The sequence below is a fragment of the Neoarius graeffei genome, chromosome 1, assembly GCF_027579695.1.
Source record: "Neoarius graeffei isolate fNeoGra1 chromosome 1, fNeoGra1.pri, whole genome shotgun sequence".
NCBI lineage: Eukaryota > Metazoa > Chordata > Actinopteri > Siluriformes > Ariidae > Neoarius > Neoarius graeffei.
The window spans coordinates 55,637,476-55,651,026 of NC_083569.1; the positions used below are offsets into that span (position 1 = coordinate 55,637,476).

The 13,551-nt window shown below is 40.5% G+C and overlaps 1 protein-coding gene across 3 annotated transcripts; it reads left to right on the plus strand.

Moving 5' to 3' along the window:
• Positions 1–693: 693 nt before the first annotated feature.
• LOC132887971 (leucine-rich melanocyte differentiation-associated protein) lies at positions 694–13,216 on the plus strand. 3 transcript variants are annotated; one of them, XM_060923837.1, is made up of 5 exons: positions 694–1,038; positions 6,403–6,591; positions 8,439–8,618; positions 8,741–8,818; positions 12,802–13,216. In XM_060923837.1, the coding sequence occupies exons 2-5, from the start codon at positions 6,413–6,415 to the stop codon at positions 12,944–12,946; spliced, it is 582 nt and encodes a 193-aa protein (XP_060779820.1). In that variant the 5' UTR covers positions 694–1,038; positions 6,403–6,412; the 3' UTR covers positions 12,947–13,216. The 3 variants fall into 3 exon arrangements, with proteins under 3 accessions (XP_060779820.1, XP_060779800.1, XP_060779810.1); XM_060923817.1 differs by lacking the exon at positions 694–1,038 and adding an exon at positions 1,821–2,054; XM_060923827.1 differs by lacking the exon at positions 694–1,038 and adding an exon at positions 2,073–2,340.
• Positions 13,217–13,551: the final 335 nt, after the last annotated feature.

Consider the following 13,551-nt stretch of genomic DNA (forward strand, 5'->3'; position numbering starts at 1 on the left):
TCTGGTGGTGTAGATGTCACTGATGGGTGGCAAGTCACACCCAATGGTCCTCTGTGCAGACTTTAATCGTTTGAGTAGGGTGCGCACATCCAAAAACTCTTTGCAGGTGCCAGACAAAAGTATCAGACAATAAAAGAAAGTAGGTCTGCACACTGCTGGATACGCTCCAAAAAATAAACTTTATTTAATTAAAACAAGCAACGTTTCGATCACCCTGGATCTTCATCAGGCATATGGGTAACAGGAAGAGGCTGTGGCCTATATCACATGACCCTGCTCTACACCCGCCCAGGCAAGGCACCCAAAGGTGCCAATCAATTAGACAGACAGGTGTCTTAACCTGTACCAGTCATACAAAAGGCAAAACCAAAAAACATTTGCAAGTTTGAAAGATTCACATCTTTTTAATCTTTCAAACTTGCAAATGTTTTTTGGTTTTGCCTTTTGTATGACTGGTACAGGTTAAGACACCTGTCTGTCTAATTGATTGGCACCTTTGGGTGCCTTGCCTGGGTGGGTGTAGAGCAGGGTCATGTGATATAGGCCACAGCCTCTTCCTGTTACCCATATGCCTGATGAAGATCCAGGGTGATCGAAACGTTGCTTGTTTTAATTAAATAAAGTTTATTTTTTGGAGCGTATCCAGCAGTGTGCAGACCTACTTTCTTTTATTATCCTCTGTGCAGACTTGACCACCCTCTGGAGTGCCTCCTTCTCAGCCACAGTGCAGCCAGCATACCACACCATGAGGCAGGAAGTCAGGATGCTCTCCACCACACAGCTGTAAAAGGACCCGAGGATGTCAGCCCCCAGTCCTGCCCTCTTCAGTTTCCTCAGGAAGTAGAGGCTCTGGTAGGCTTTCTTTATGACGGCCGTGGTATCGGTGCACCAGGTAAGCGTGTTGGTCAGGTGTACTCTGAGGTACCTGAAGGAGGGAACCATCTCCACAGCTGCTCCATTGATGTGGTGGGGTGCCAGTCTTAAATGAACATTTGGATCGGCCAATTTCAAACTAAGCTGAAATGATTATGTTGGACGGTTTGTATAAAGTTTTTATTTGTCGAATTTGCAAAAAATAAAAATAAAAATGCTCTGTTTCTCAAAATCCAGTGAATGTGGATAGAATAAAACAGTGGGTGGTAGAAGAGAGCAACTGGACTTGTTTGAAGATTCTTGAAAACGTTTCACCTCTCATCCGAAAGGCTTCCTCAGTTCTGTCTGACTAATAGGGAGTATCAGGTATTTATCCTCTCATGGATCATAATAGAATCAGAATTCTGATGGCTGATGATTCGGATTCTATGATGATCCATGAGAGGATAAATACCTGATACTCCCTATTAGTCAGACAGAACTGAGGAAGCCTTTCGGATGAGAGGTGAAACGTTTTCAAGAATCTTCAAACAAGTCCAGTTGCTCTCTTCTACCACCCACTGTTTACTATGACCTGGATGACTGATTATCTTCACAGACATATAATAAAACAGTTATTCCACTCAATTCCGTCGTATATGGCTTATAACTGATTCGGCGCGCCACGCCTCGTCGGCTATCGGCGCATATCCAACTCAATTTCGTAGAATAACTGTTAAATGTAGTAGTGGCTAATATAACGGGCTATGAAGTCAAATTGTTGCTAATAGTAAATACTGGCAAACTGATGTGTCTAGGTAAAACAACATAACTACTTTAAATCAAGAGTCATCTTCTAACAGCTTCTGTGAGTCCTTTCTTAGTAATTCATATTCACCATATTATACCTAATATAACACCTAGTTATGATAATATTATTGGCTCAACTTTAAAATCACTCCCTAAAACACTGAAATATTGTAAATAAGCTTCAGTTGAAATTATCTAGCAGCTGACCCATTTCTGTGTACCACTGGCCTCAGTATGTGGTTACTAGGCAATATAATTATCCAGATCTTGTGATCCTGACTTCAGATATGAAAGAAGGCCTTTATGTGGATAAAGAAGTCATTCAGCATGCACACTCACACACTCAGGCATTGTCTCAATACACAACCTACTGAGGAACCCAGCTTACATCGGTGAGCAGAATTTTGTGCATTAAAATACAATATATACTTTTTATGCATTCTATCCTATGGCTGCTTTGTTCCAGTAGTGTAGTGTACTATCGTACTGTATAAGTGCATGGACATAATTCACCTTTAAGTCAATCACTGCTGACTAATTGTTATAACCTGATATCAAACTGTTCTTCCTGTGTATAGAAAGCTATATGACAGAACTGAGGAAAGTGGACGAAGGGCTGGGGCAGAATAAATCATGCAGATTCCTAAAGTCTCAAAACACAGGAATGTGTTGAATGAGGTGTTTTAAATTAAAAGACTTGCATGATGAAAATAGGCTACATATGTACAGTGGTGCTTGAAAGTTTGTGAACCCTTTAGAATTTTCTATATTTCTGCATAAATATGACCTAAAACTTCATCAGATTTTCACACAAGTCCTAAAAGTAGATAAAGAGAACCCAGTTAAACAAATGAGACAAAAATATTATACTTGTTCATTTATTTATTGAGGAAAATGGTCCAATATTACATATCTGTGAGTGGCAAAAGTATATGAACCTCTAGGATTAGCAGTTAATTTGAAGGTGAAATTAGAGTCAGGTGTTTTCAATCAATGGGATGACAATCAGGTGTGAGTGGGCACCCTGTTTTATTTAAAGAACAGGGATCTATCAAAGTCTGATCTTCACAACACATGTTTGTGGAAGTGTATCATGGCACGAACAAAGGAGATTTCTGAGGACCTCAGAAAAAGCGTTTTTGATGCTCATCAGGCTGGAAAAGGTTACAAAACCATCTCTAAAGAGTTTGGACTCCACCAATCTACAGTCAGACAGATTGTGTAGAAATGGAGGAAATTCAAGACCATTGTTACCCTCCCCAGGAGTGGTCGACCAACAAAGATCGTGTAATAGTCAACGAGGTCACAAAGGACCCCAGGATAACTTCTAAGCAACTGAAGGCCTCTCTCACATTGACTAATGTTAATGTTCATGAGAGCCACCATCAGGAGAACACTGTACAACAATGGTGTGCATGGCAGAGTTGCAAGGAGAAAGCCACTGCTCTCCAAAAAGAACATTGCTGCTCGTCTGCAGTTTGCTAAAGATCACGTGGACAAGCCAGAAGGCTATTGGAAAAGTGTTTTGTGGACGGATGAGACCAAAATAGAACTTTTTGGTTTAAATGAGAAGCGTTATGTTTGGAGAAAGGAAAACACTGCATTCCAGCATAAAAACCTTATCCCATCTGTGAAACATGGTGGTGGTAGTATCATGGTTTGGGCCTGTTTTGCTGCATCTGGGCCAGGACGGCTTGCCATCATTGATGGAACAATGAATTCTGAATTATACCAGCAAATTCTAAAGGAAAATGTCAGGACATCTGTCCATGAACTGAATCTCAAGAGAAGGTGGGTCATGCAGCAAGACAACGACCCTAAGCACACAAGTCGTTCTACCAAAGAATGGTTAAAGAAGAATAAAGTGAATGTTTTGGAATGGCCAAGTCAAAGTCCTGACTTTAATCCAATCGAAATGTTGTGGAAGGACCTGAAGCGAGCAGTTCATGTGAGGAAACCCACCAACATCCCAGAGTTGAAGCTGTTCTGTACGGAGGAATGGGCTAAAATTCCTCCAAGCCGGTGTGCAGGACTGATCAACAGTTACCGGAAACATTTATTTGCAGTTATTGCTGCACAAGGGGGTCACACCTGATACTGAAAGCAAATGTTCACATACTTTTGCCACTCACAGATATGTAATATTGGATCATTTCCCTCAATAAATAAATGACCAATTATAATATTTTTGTCTCATTATTTTAACTGGGTTCTCTTTACTTTTAGGACTTGTGTGAAAATCTGATGTTTTAGGTCATATTTATGCAGAAATATAGAAAATTCTAAAGAGTTCACAAACTTTCAAGCTCCACTGTATGTAGTGAGTTTGTCAGTATAATATGTATTATTCTATCCACATTCACTGGATATGAGCTATTGCACGCTATGATTAGCTACTCTACTATTAGGCTATCAGCTCATATACAGTGACTAGAGAAAAACAAAATGGCAGAGCATGTTGCTGAACTAAACAAAGACGAAATAAAAACAAAACAAAAACCCAGAAAATATACAAAAACCCCCAACAAAATATGGAATAAAAATATTTGATGGTAAGAATGTATCTTTTTGTTATTTTTCAAGAATTATTATTATTATAGCATTTTTCACAAATTGCTACTATCATTCGCCAGTTTGTTTACAGTCTGAGCAGAAATGATTTTGTCGGACGTTTTGTATAAAGTTTTTATTTATTGAATTTGCAAAAAATAAAAATAAAAATGCTGTGTTTCTCAAAATCCAGTGAATGTGGATAGAATAAAAGTTATTCCACTCAATCTCGTCGTACATGGCTTATAGCCGACTCAGTGCTATGCACCTCTTAGGCTATCAGCTCATGTACAACTCGATTTCATGGAATAACTTCATTATATGTGTATAAACCCAGATAAGTGGCTATGCTTTAATAACAGTTATTGACACTGGACTTTGACATACTTTCATTGCATACTGATATGACACAAAGCTAAATTATTTGCAGACAACTCTGCTGTTCAGTCACTGCTCTCTGTACTAAATTAAAAATACAGTACTATGCTGGTTCATAAGTTGTCGAGTTTAGTAAATTGCTTATAATAGTAGATCAACATTTTGGAAGACATGTTGATACTCTTCCGAGGTGCTTCATCAGTTCAATAGTGAGATACAAGGTGCTATTGAGATGTTTATGGGGTAGCGTGGGAGGTATGTGAGTGTGGGTGGCAAAGTCATGCAGATAATCACGCATAATCGATGCTATGATTTTAAAAATGAAAAATTATTCCAACCATATAAAACCTGGTCTAACTAATACTACTAACACTATAAAATATCACAGCAGCAAGACTATCTTAAGAGTTGAGAAGTGAAATTTAAGACATATACAGAGAATGCTATGACACAATACATGAATATGCACACTATAGAGGAGGGTCTGAAAGGCAGAGTAAACAATCTGTCTGCTACAAACGCGGGGAAAATTCTGTGTGCACAGTGCCCTGTGATATACTGGAATCCCACTTACTGAAGGTTAATGAATGATGGATTTTGACGGACTTTGATTGCATTTCCTTCTACCTCCCAAAACATCCCAGAAAATTGCCCCCATATATGAATGAATGTGTGAATGTGTGTGTGCACCGTGTTTGTGTGATGGACTGGTGTACCATCCAGGGTGTATTCTTGCCTCGTGACCAGTTTTCCTGGGATAGACGTCAGATTCACTATGATCCTGACCAGAATAAAGCAGTTATGGGTCATTTCATGTCAAACGCACACAGGATTCAGAACTTCTCCCAGTTTATATCATGGATTTTCTTGAAAAGATTAATGTAAAAACTTATATTAAGTACAGAGGACCTTGCAACATCCTATAGTTCTACTCCAAATACTTTTTTAGTTTTTAATTTTTTTAAAGTTTCACCCTCTGAGCTAAATTTCATATTTTTTGCAATTCTTTGTATGTCTATTCTAAGACTCACCAATTGCTTATTTTTCACTGGATTGAGTTGATATTTTCACTGAACATCCAAAAAACCCTAAGGATAATTAACATGTATTCACGTGTATAGTTGTTGCTGAACGTTTTACAGTAATCCAGTTAATAAAAAAATATATCTTTACCTAAATGCAAAAAAAATTCTCTTGAGATTCAGTTCATGGACGGATGTCCTGACATTTTCCTTTAGAATTCGCTGGTATAATTAAAAAAATTCATTGTTCCATCAATGATGGCAAGCCGTCCTGGCCCAGATGCAGCAAAACAGGCCCAAACCATGATCTTTCATTTTCAAAAATTAATATCTCCACTAGTTTTCATTTTCTTGCAGTCAGATTTTGATTCAGTTTCATATTAATATTGTTCTATCATATCTAGAAGTTATTTGGTCCTGCATAAAAAATAACTGCCACAGATCTTGCTAAATATAGCTTCAGAGTTGAAAAATCCACTTTTTAAAATATCCCAAGAAGGATTATTTTAATTTCCTTGAAACCTTTTTACGGGAAAACGTGAATATTAATTTCAGATATATAAAAAAATCTAAAGATGTTGTATTACTCCATCATGTAATCATTTTTGAAAATAACCACGAGGTTCTAGGTGAGTTGGTATTGAATGACTCCTGCTGAAGATAAATAAATGAATGAATCTACTTCTATTAATGCTCCTGTGTAAACTGGTTGTGCTGTGTAACAAAACAGTGAACTGCATCGGGTGTCATGCCTGTCTAGTCATTGTTTACTATGTGACCTGATACCAAGGGCTGAGCGTATGGAGGTGTGTGAGAGTAGTGTAATGGAGCCAGGGGCCCCAGGGAGCTCCACCATAGAGCCAGGGCTGAAGAGGCTCTCCTTTGCATACCAGAGCCTCCTGGAGATTCCTTATGATGCCATTCTCAAACAGCAGGACACACTAGAGGTCTTGGACCTCAGTTATAACCTGCTGGATGAGTATCCTTCAGTGTGCACTTCTTTCCATGTGTGTAAATAATTGAATATACAGTGGTGCTTGAAAGTTTGTGAACTCTTTAGAATTTTCTATATTTCTGCATAAATATGACCTAAAACAACATCAGATTTTCACACTAGTCCTAAAAGTAGATAAAGAGAACCCAGTTAAACAAATGAGACAAAGATATTATAGTTGGTCATTTATTTATTGAGGGAAATGATCCAATATTACATATCTGTGAGTGGCAAAAGTATGTGAACCTTAGCTTTCAGTATCTGGTGTGACCCCCTTGTGCAGCAATAATTGCAACTAAACATTTCCGGTAACTGTTGATCAGTCCTGCACACCGGCTTGGGGGAATTTTAGCCCATTCCTCCGTACAGAACAGCTTCAACTCTGGGATGTTGGTGGGTTTCCTCACATGAACTGCTCGCTTCAGGTCCTTCCACAACATTTCGATTGGATTAAGGTCAGGACTTTGACTTGGCCATTCCAAAACGTTAACTTTATTCTACTTTAACCATTCTTTGGTAGAACGACTTGTGTGCTTAGAGTCGTTGTCTTGCTGCATGACCCACATTCTCTTGAGATTCAGTTCATGGACAGATGTCCTGACACTTTCCTTTAGAATTTGCTGGTATAATTCAGAATTCATTGTTCCATCAATGATGGTAAGCTGTCCTGGCACAGATGCAGCAAAACAGGCCCAAACCATGATACTACCATCATCATGTTTCACAGACGGGAGAAAGTTCTTATGCTGGAATGCAGTGTTTTCCTTTCTCCAAACAAAATGCTTCTCATTTAAACCAAAAAGTTCTATTTTGGTCTCATCCGTCCACAAAACACTTTTCCAATAGCCTTCTGGCTTGTCCACGTGATCTTTAGCAAACTGTAGATGAGCAGCAATGTTCTTTTTGGAGAGCAGTAGCTTTCTCCTTGCAACCCTGCCACGCACACCATTGTTGTTCAGTGTTCTCCTGATGGTGGACTCATGAACATTAGCCAATGTGAGAGAGGCCTTCAGTTGCTTAGAAGTTATCCAGGGGTCCTTTGTGACCTTGCCGACTATTACACGCCTTGCTCTTGGTGTGATCTTTGTTGGTCGACCACTCCTGAGGAGGGTAACAATAGTCTTGAATTTCCTCCATTTCTACACAATCTGTCTGACTGTGGATTGGTGGAGTCCAAACTCTTTAGAGATGGTTTTGTAACCTTTTCCAGCCTGATGAGCATCAACAAGCTTTTTCTGAGGTCCTCAGAAATCTCCTTTGTTCGTGTCATGATACACTTCCACAAACATGTGTTGTGAAGATCAGACTTTGATAGATCCCTGTTCTTTAAATAAAACAGGGTGCCCACTCACACCTGATTGTCATCCCATTGATTGAAAACACCTGACTCTAATTTCATCTTCAAATTAACTGCTAATCCTAGAGGTTCACATACTTTTGCCACTCACAGATATGTAATATTGGATCATTTTCCTCAATAAATAAATGACCAAGTATAATATTTTTGTCTCATTTGTTTAACTGGGTTCTCTTTATCTACTTTTAGGACTTGTGTGAAAATCTGATGATGTTTTCAGTCATATTTATGCAGAAATATAGAAAATTCTAAAGGGTTCACAAACTTTCAAGCACCACTGTATATCAGCCTATAAAACAGGCTTTTAAGGCTCCTAAAACTTCAAACATAATTGTATTCTACACAGGACTGTACACACACACACACACACACCTTCTGGCATGAGAATTTGCCACATGGTTACTCTCTCATTTTATTTTGCCTTATGTATGCATTTTTCAATAAGCAATAGCCCTTAACTCAGCCATTAACGGAGCCCAGCTCTTCTGGGGGAGCTGGACAAGTTGAGCACTCTCATCCTGGATGGCAACAACTACAGCGCACATGTCAAATTCCCCTACATAGCAAGTCTCACCACACTGTGGATCAACAAGAACAAAATAAGCAACCTTCCCATCATAGTCGAGGAGATACGCTGCAAATTCCCTAATATCAAGTAGGCTCTGTTTGGCCATGTCTCTTTCTCTATTAACAACAGTTGATTCATCAGAGAATAAGTCTCAGTGAGTCTCAGGAAGATGCTGAATATTTTGTTGTTGGTGTCTACTATGATTACAGGATACTTAGCATGATGAACAATGAGGCAGCACCCAGTTACTTTAATGGAGGCAGTCTGACTCAGTACATTGATTACAGGTAAATAAAACAACCCCCCAAAAAAAATCCCATATGTGAAACATCTAAAACATTTTAATGGCATCAACTACATTACCAACTTAAAACACATTGGTTTGGTTCAGTGATTTTCCAGGTTTTGCACAATAATAAACATGACTTCATGTGTGTTGACTACTCCATCTATTGGTCAACATGTACACAGCTATGCTGTTCTTTCTACATCCATAACGGCATACAGATCATCTCATCTCATTATCTCTAGCCGCTTTATCCTGTTCTACAGGGTCGCAGGCAAGCTGGAGCCTATCCCAGCTGACTATGGGCGAAAGGCGGGGTACACCCTGGACAAGTCTCCAGGTCATCACAGGGCTGACACATAGACACAGACAACCATTCACACTCACATTCACACCTACGGTCAATTTAGAGTCACCAGTTAACCTAACCTGCATGTCTTTGGACTGTGGGGGAAACCGGAGCACCCGGAGGAAACCCACGCGGACACGGGGAGAACATGCAAACTCCACACAGAAAGGCCCTCGCCGGCCACAGGGCTCAAACCCAGGACCTTCTTGCTGTGAGGCGACAGCGCTAACCACTACACCACCGTGCTGCCCGCCATACAGATCATTTCCAATATAATTATAAAGAAACTATCAGGCATTTAATGAACACAAAAAAATAATATAAAAACTGTTGCACTGAAAGAAGCCCTTTCAATATATTGAGACAAGAAAATCAGTAGATTATCAGCAGAAACTATGGTTATAATTACATCAGTTATTCTCAGATTTTTTTTAATCATTTGTATTTACATGTCTAATTTTAAACTGTACTACTAAAATGTCAAAATCTAGCAGTAATGTTTATTTTGCTGTTTTTTTTTTTACGTCCTAACCATATAAATAAATAAATTTAAATAAATAGCGTCAAACAATTTGGGGAAAAACCCAGCCCATGGGACACTATGTTTTTGTATAAACAATAAATAAATAATATTCTTTAAAAAAACCTGTTCTGTAAAATGTCATGTTTTTGTTAAGTGCATATTAAAATGAACATTTAAATTCTAATATCATTCAAGGACTCGATATTTGATTTTGAGTATGCAGAGTTACACATATTCACTTTGAATGCAGCCGCATCTGCATATTTGTTTGTTTGGAGAAAAGTTACAGTAAAAACACTTGTAAGAATATCAGTGCAATCTATATGATGATGATCTCCACTGTTTTTACAAAATTACCATATGGTAATTTTGTGTGCATCTAGCCAGCAGGAAAACACTGGGAGTGACGTCATGGGAGTGAAATACCGAAAATATGTCACCTTGGGCGGCACGGTGGTGTAGTGGTTAGCGCTGTCGCCTCACAGCAAGAAGGTCCGGGTTCGAGCCCCGTGGCCGGCGAGGGCCTTTCTGTGTGGAGTTTGCATGTTCTCCCCGTGTCTGCGTGGGTTTCCTCCGGGTGCTCCGGTTTCCCCCACAGTCCAAAGACATGCAGTTAGGTTGACGTGGGGCGGCCTTGGGCTGAGGTGCCCTTGAGCAAGGTACCGAACCCCTGACTGCTCCCCGGGCACTCTGGGCTGCCCACTGCTCTGGGTGTGTGTGTTCACTGCTTCAATGCAGAGGATGAATTTCACTGCTTGAAGTGTGCATGTGACGAATAAAGGTTTCTTCTCAGATCCGTGATGTATTTCATATGAAAAATGCGAGTTTTTCTTGAGAAAGATAAACTTCATATCTTCAAGCCAACGTGTGATTTTCTTTTTGTTATATAGACACATCCATCCATCTTCTACCGCTTATCTGGATCCGGGTCGTGGGGGTAGCAGCCTAAGCAGAGCAGCCCGGACTTCCCTCTCCCTGGCCACCTCCACCAGCTCTTCCGGGGGAATACCGAGGCATTCCCAGGCCAGCCGAGAGATGTAATCTCTCCAGCGTGTCCTGGGTCTGCCCCGGGGTCTTCTCCCGGTGGAGCATGCCCAGAAAACCTCCCTTGGGAGACGTCCAGGGGGCATTCTAACAAGGTGCCCAAACCACCTCAACTGATTCCTTTTGATGTGGAGGAGCAGCGGTTCTACTCTGAGTCTCTCCCGAATTACCAAGCTTCTCATCCAGTCTCTAAGGGAGAGCCCAGCCACCCTGCGGAGAAAACTCATTTCTACTGCTTGCATCCGTGATCTCATTCTTTCGGTCACTACCCATAGCTCGTGACCATAGGTGAGAGTGGGAACATAGATGGACCAGTAAATTGAGAGCTTTGCCTTTTGGCTCAGCTCTCTCTTTACCACAACAGACCGGTTTAGCATCCGCATCACTGCTGACGCTGCCCCAATCCATCTGTCCAACTCCAGCTCCCCCTTACCCTCACTCATGAACAAAACCCCAAGATACTTAAACTCCTCCACTTTAGGTAGCAACTCTCCCCTGAGCTGGAGTAGGCACTCCACCCGTTTCCAGCTGAGCGCCATGGCCACAGACTTGGAGGTGCTGATCCTCATCCCAGCCACTTCGCACTCAGCTGCAAACCGTCCTAGCGCCTGCTGTAAGTCACAGATTGATGAAGCCAACAGAACCACATCATCCACAAAAAGCAGAGATGTGATTCTGATGCCACCAAACCAGACACCCTCTGCCCCTTGGCTGCACCTAGAAATTCTGTCCATAAAAGTTATGAACAGAACTGGTAACAAAGGACAGCCCTCGCGGAGTCCAACATGCACCGGGAATGAGTCCGACTTACTGCCAGCAATGCGAACCAAACTCCTGCTCTGGTCATACGGGGTCTGAATAGCCCGCAGTAGTGGGCCCTGAATCCCATACTCCTGAAGCACCCCCCACAGGGCACCACAAGGGACAGTCATAAGCCTTCTCCAGGTCCACAAAACACATGTTGGGCAAACTCCCATGCACCCTGCAGTACCCTTGCAAGGGTAAAGAGCTGGTCCAGTGTTCCACGACCAGGACGAAAACCGCATTGTTCCTCCTGAATCTGAGGTTCGACTTTCGACTGGACTTTCCTCTCCAGCACCCCAGCATAGGCTTTCCCAGGGAGGCTGAGAAGTGTGATCCCCCTATAGTTGGAACACACTCTAGACATATTCACAAACAAAAAGTATGCAAATTTATCAAAACAATTCATCGATTTCCTCACGAGTGAAGAAATTTAAATAATATTGGCTGGCGTTGAGTGGTATATCAGATATATTCCATTCAGCTAGCATGATATTGAACGAGTCGAAGATGAGTTCAATATCATGCTTGCTGAATGGAATGTATCTGATATGCCATGAAAAAAGCCAACCAATATAATTATACATACACGTTTATTTTGGGTGTTCCACGCATCTTTCTCTTTCAAAATTCTCTCAAAATCTTCTGTATTTAACAAAGCAAACCTGCCGGCCATGTTTGTTTACAAATTGTCATCGTCGCTTGCTAGCACGGAAGTTTTACATCTCCGACGTGTGACGTCATGTTGTCCTGACAATCATGCAATATCATCAACCATATTCAACGCTCATTCTCCATTGGGTAAAGTGACATAATACATGCAGGATAAGTGATATGCTAATAATATTGCATGCTATCAAACCAAATCAATGAAACCCGCTAGAAGGGAATAGAACGCATGTTTTTATTCCATCGAAAAAGTGTCCTGTATGTATAATATTGGAAAATGTGTTACTCAATGTCCCGGATGTAGTTTGTATGTAAAATATGAATGGAGCAAAACACTCGTGTCTATATAATATTCACCTGTCGCGTTTTTCCCCTTACGGAAGAAGCAAGTATGTTACTTGTCAAAAATCAAGTTTCACTTATCTTGCTTTTTGACAAAGCACCTTTGCTTACATCAGCTTTAGACGTGCTCCAATCTCACAATGTATTTCTTTCTCAATTGTGAACAAATGAATGACATTTGTGATTTGCAATTATGGCTATAAAACAAAGATTCACATTGAGTTCACGCTGATTTTGGTCCACTCTTATTCTTCAGGCAATATGTTATCAGCCAGATCCCCAGTTTGGAGGTGCTGGATGACACAGAGGTGCAGGAGAAAGAGAGAACACAGGCCAGGAAGACTTACAGGATGCAGAAGTGCAGAGATGGCAGTAAAAGGAGGAAGGAGCTCCATCACTGATGGTTGCGTTGTCCGTCTGATGTTACTGAGCTCCACGCCAAGCTTGACCTGTTCCTTTACTGTTGCTAAGAACTATAGACTACCCATGCAAATGAAAGTGAACTTGCTCACAGCTGCATGATGGTGATATGAACTGACCTGAAATCCAGACAGATACAAATGCATGATAACTGTTGTTGCTTTTACACTTGCACCAGCTTTCTTTTTCTTTTCTTTTTTTTAAACAAATGTTGAACAATATGAACAAGTACTGGAGTATATGAGGTTAGATGGGTTGTCTATGAACGTTATACAGTATCTGTTTCAAGACAATTTGTCCATTAAAACATTTTAAACAATAGCCTACTCTTTCTTCTTGTACAGTATAACTTTTAACTGGTTCCTGCTACCTAAAACAGGAGTGAGTGGAACACCTGGATACAGTACCTGTGTTTATTTTATTTATAAGGTTTCAATGGTTATAAAATTATTTTTTAGATATAAAAACGGAATCAAATAAATGTAAAACATTACTTCAACGTTAACGTCACTGACAAACAGCTGAATCATTATCAGGGGTGGACAGTAACGAAGTACATTTACTTGAGTACTGTACTTAAGTACAC

Bases quoted from the DNA above. Each gene is read 5' to 3' on its own strand.
- LOC132887971 (XM_060923817.1), top strand. From the start codon at position 1,966: ATGTGGATAAAGAAGTCATTCAGCATGCACACTCACACACTCAGGCAT. The intron at 2,055-6,402 runs GTGAGCAGAATT...CCTGATACCAAG, and splicing joins GAGGAACCCAGCTTACATCG to GGCTGAGCGTATGGAGGTGT. The intron at 8,819-12,801 runs GTAAATAAAACA...CTTATTCTTCAG, and splicing joins ACTCAGTACATTGATTACAG to GCAATATGTTATCAGCCAGA.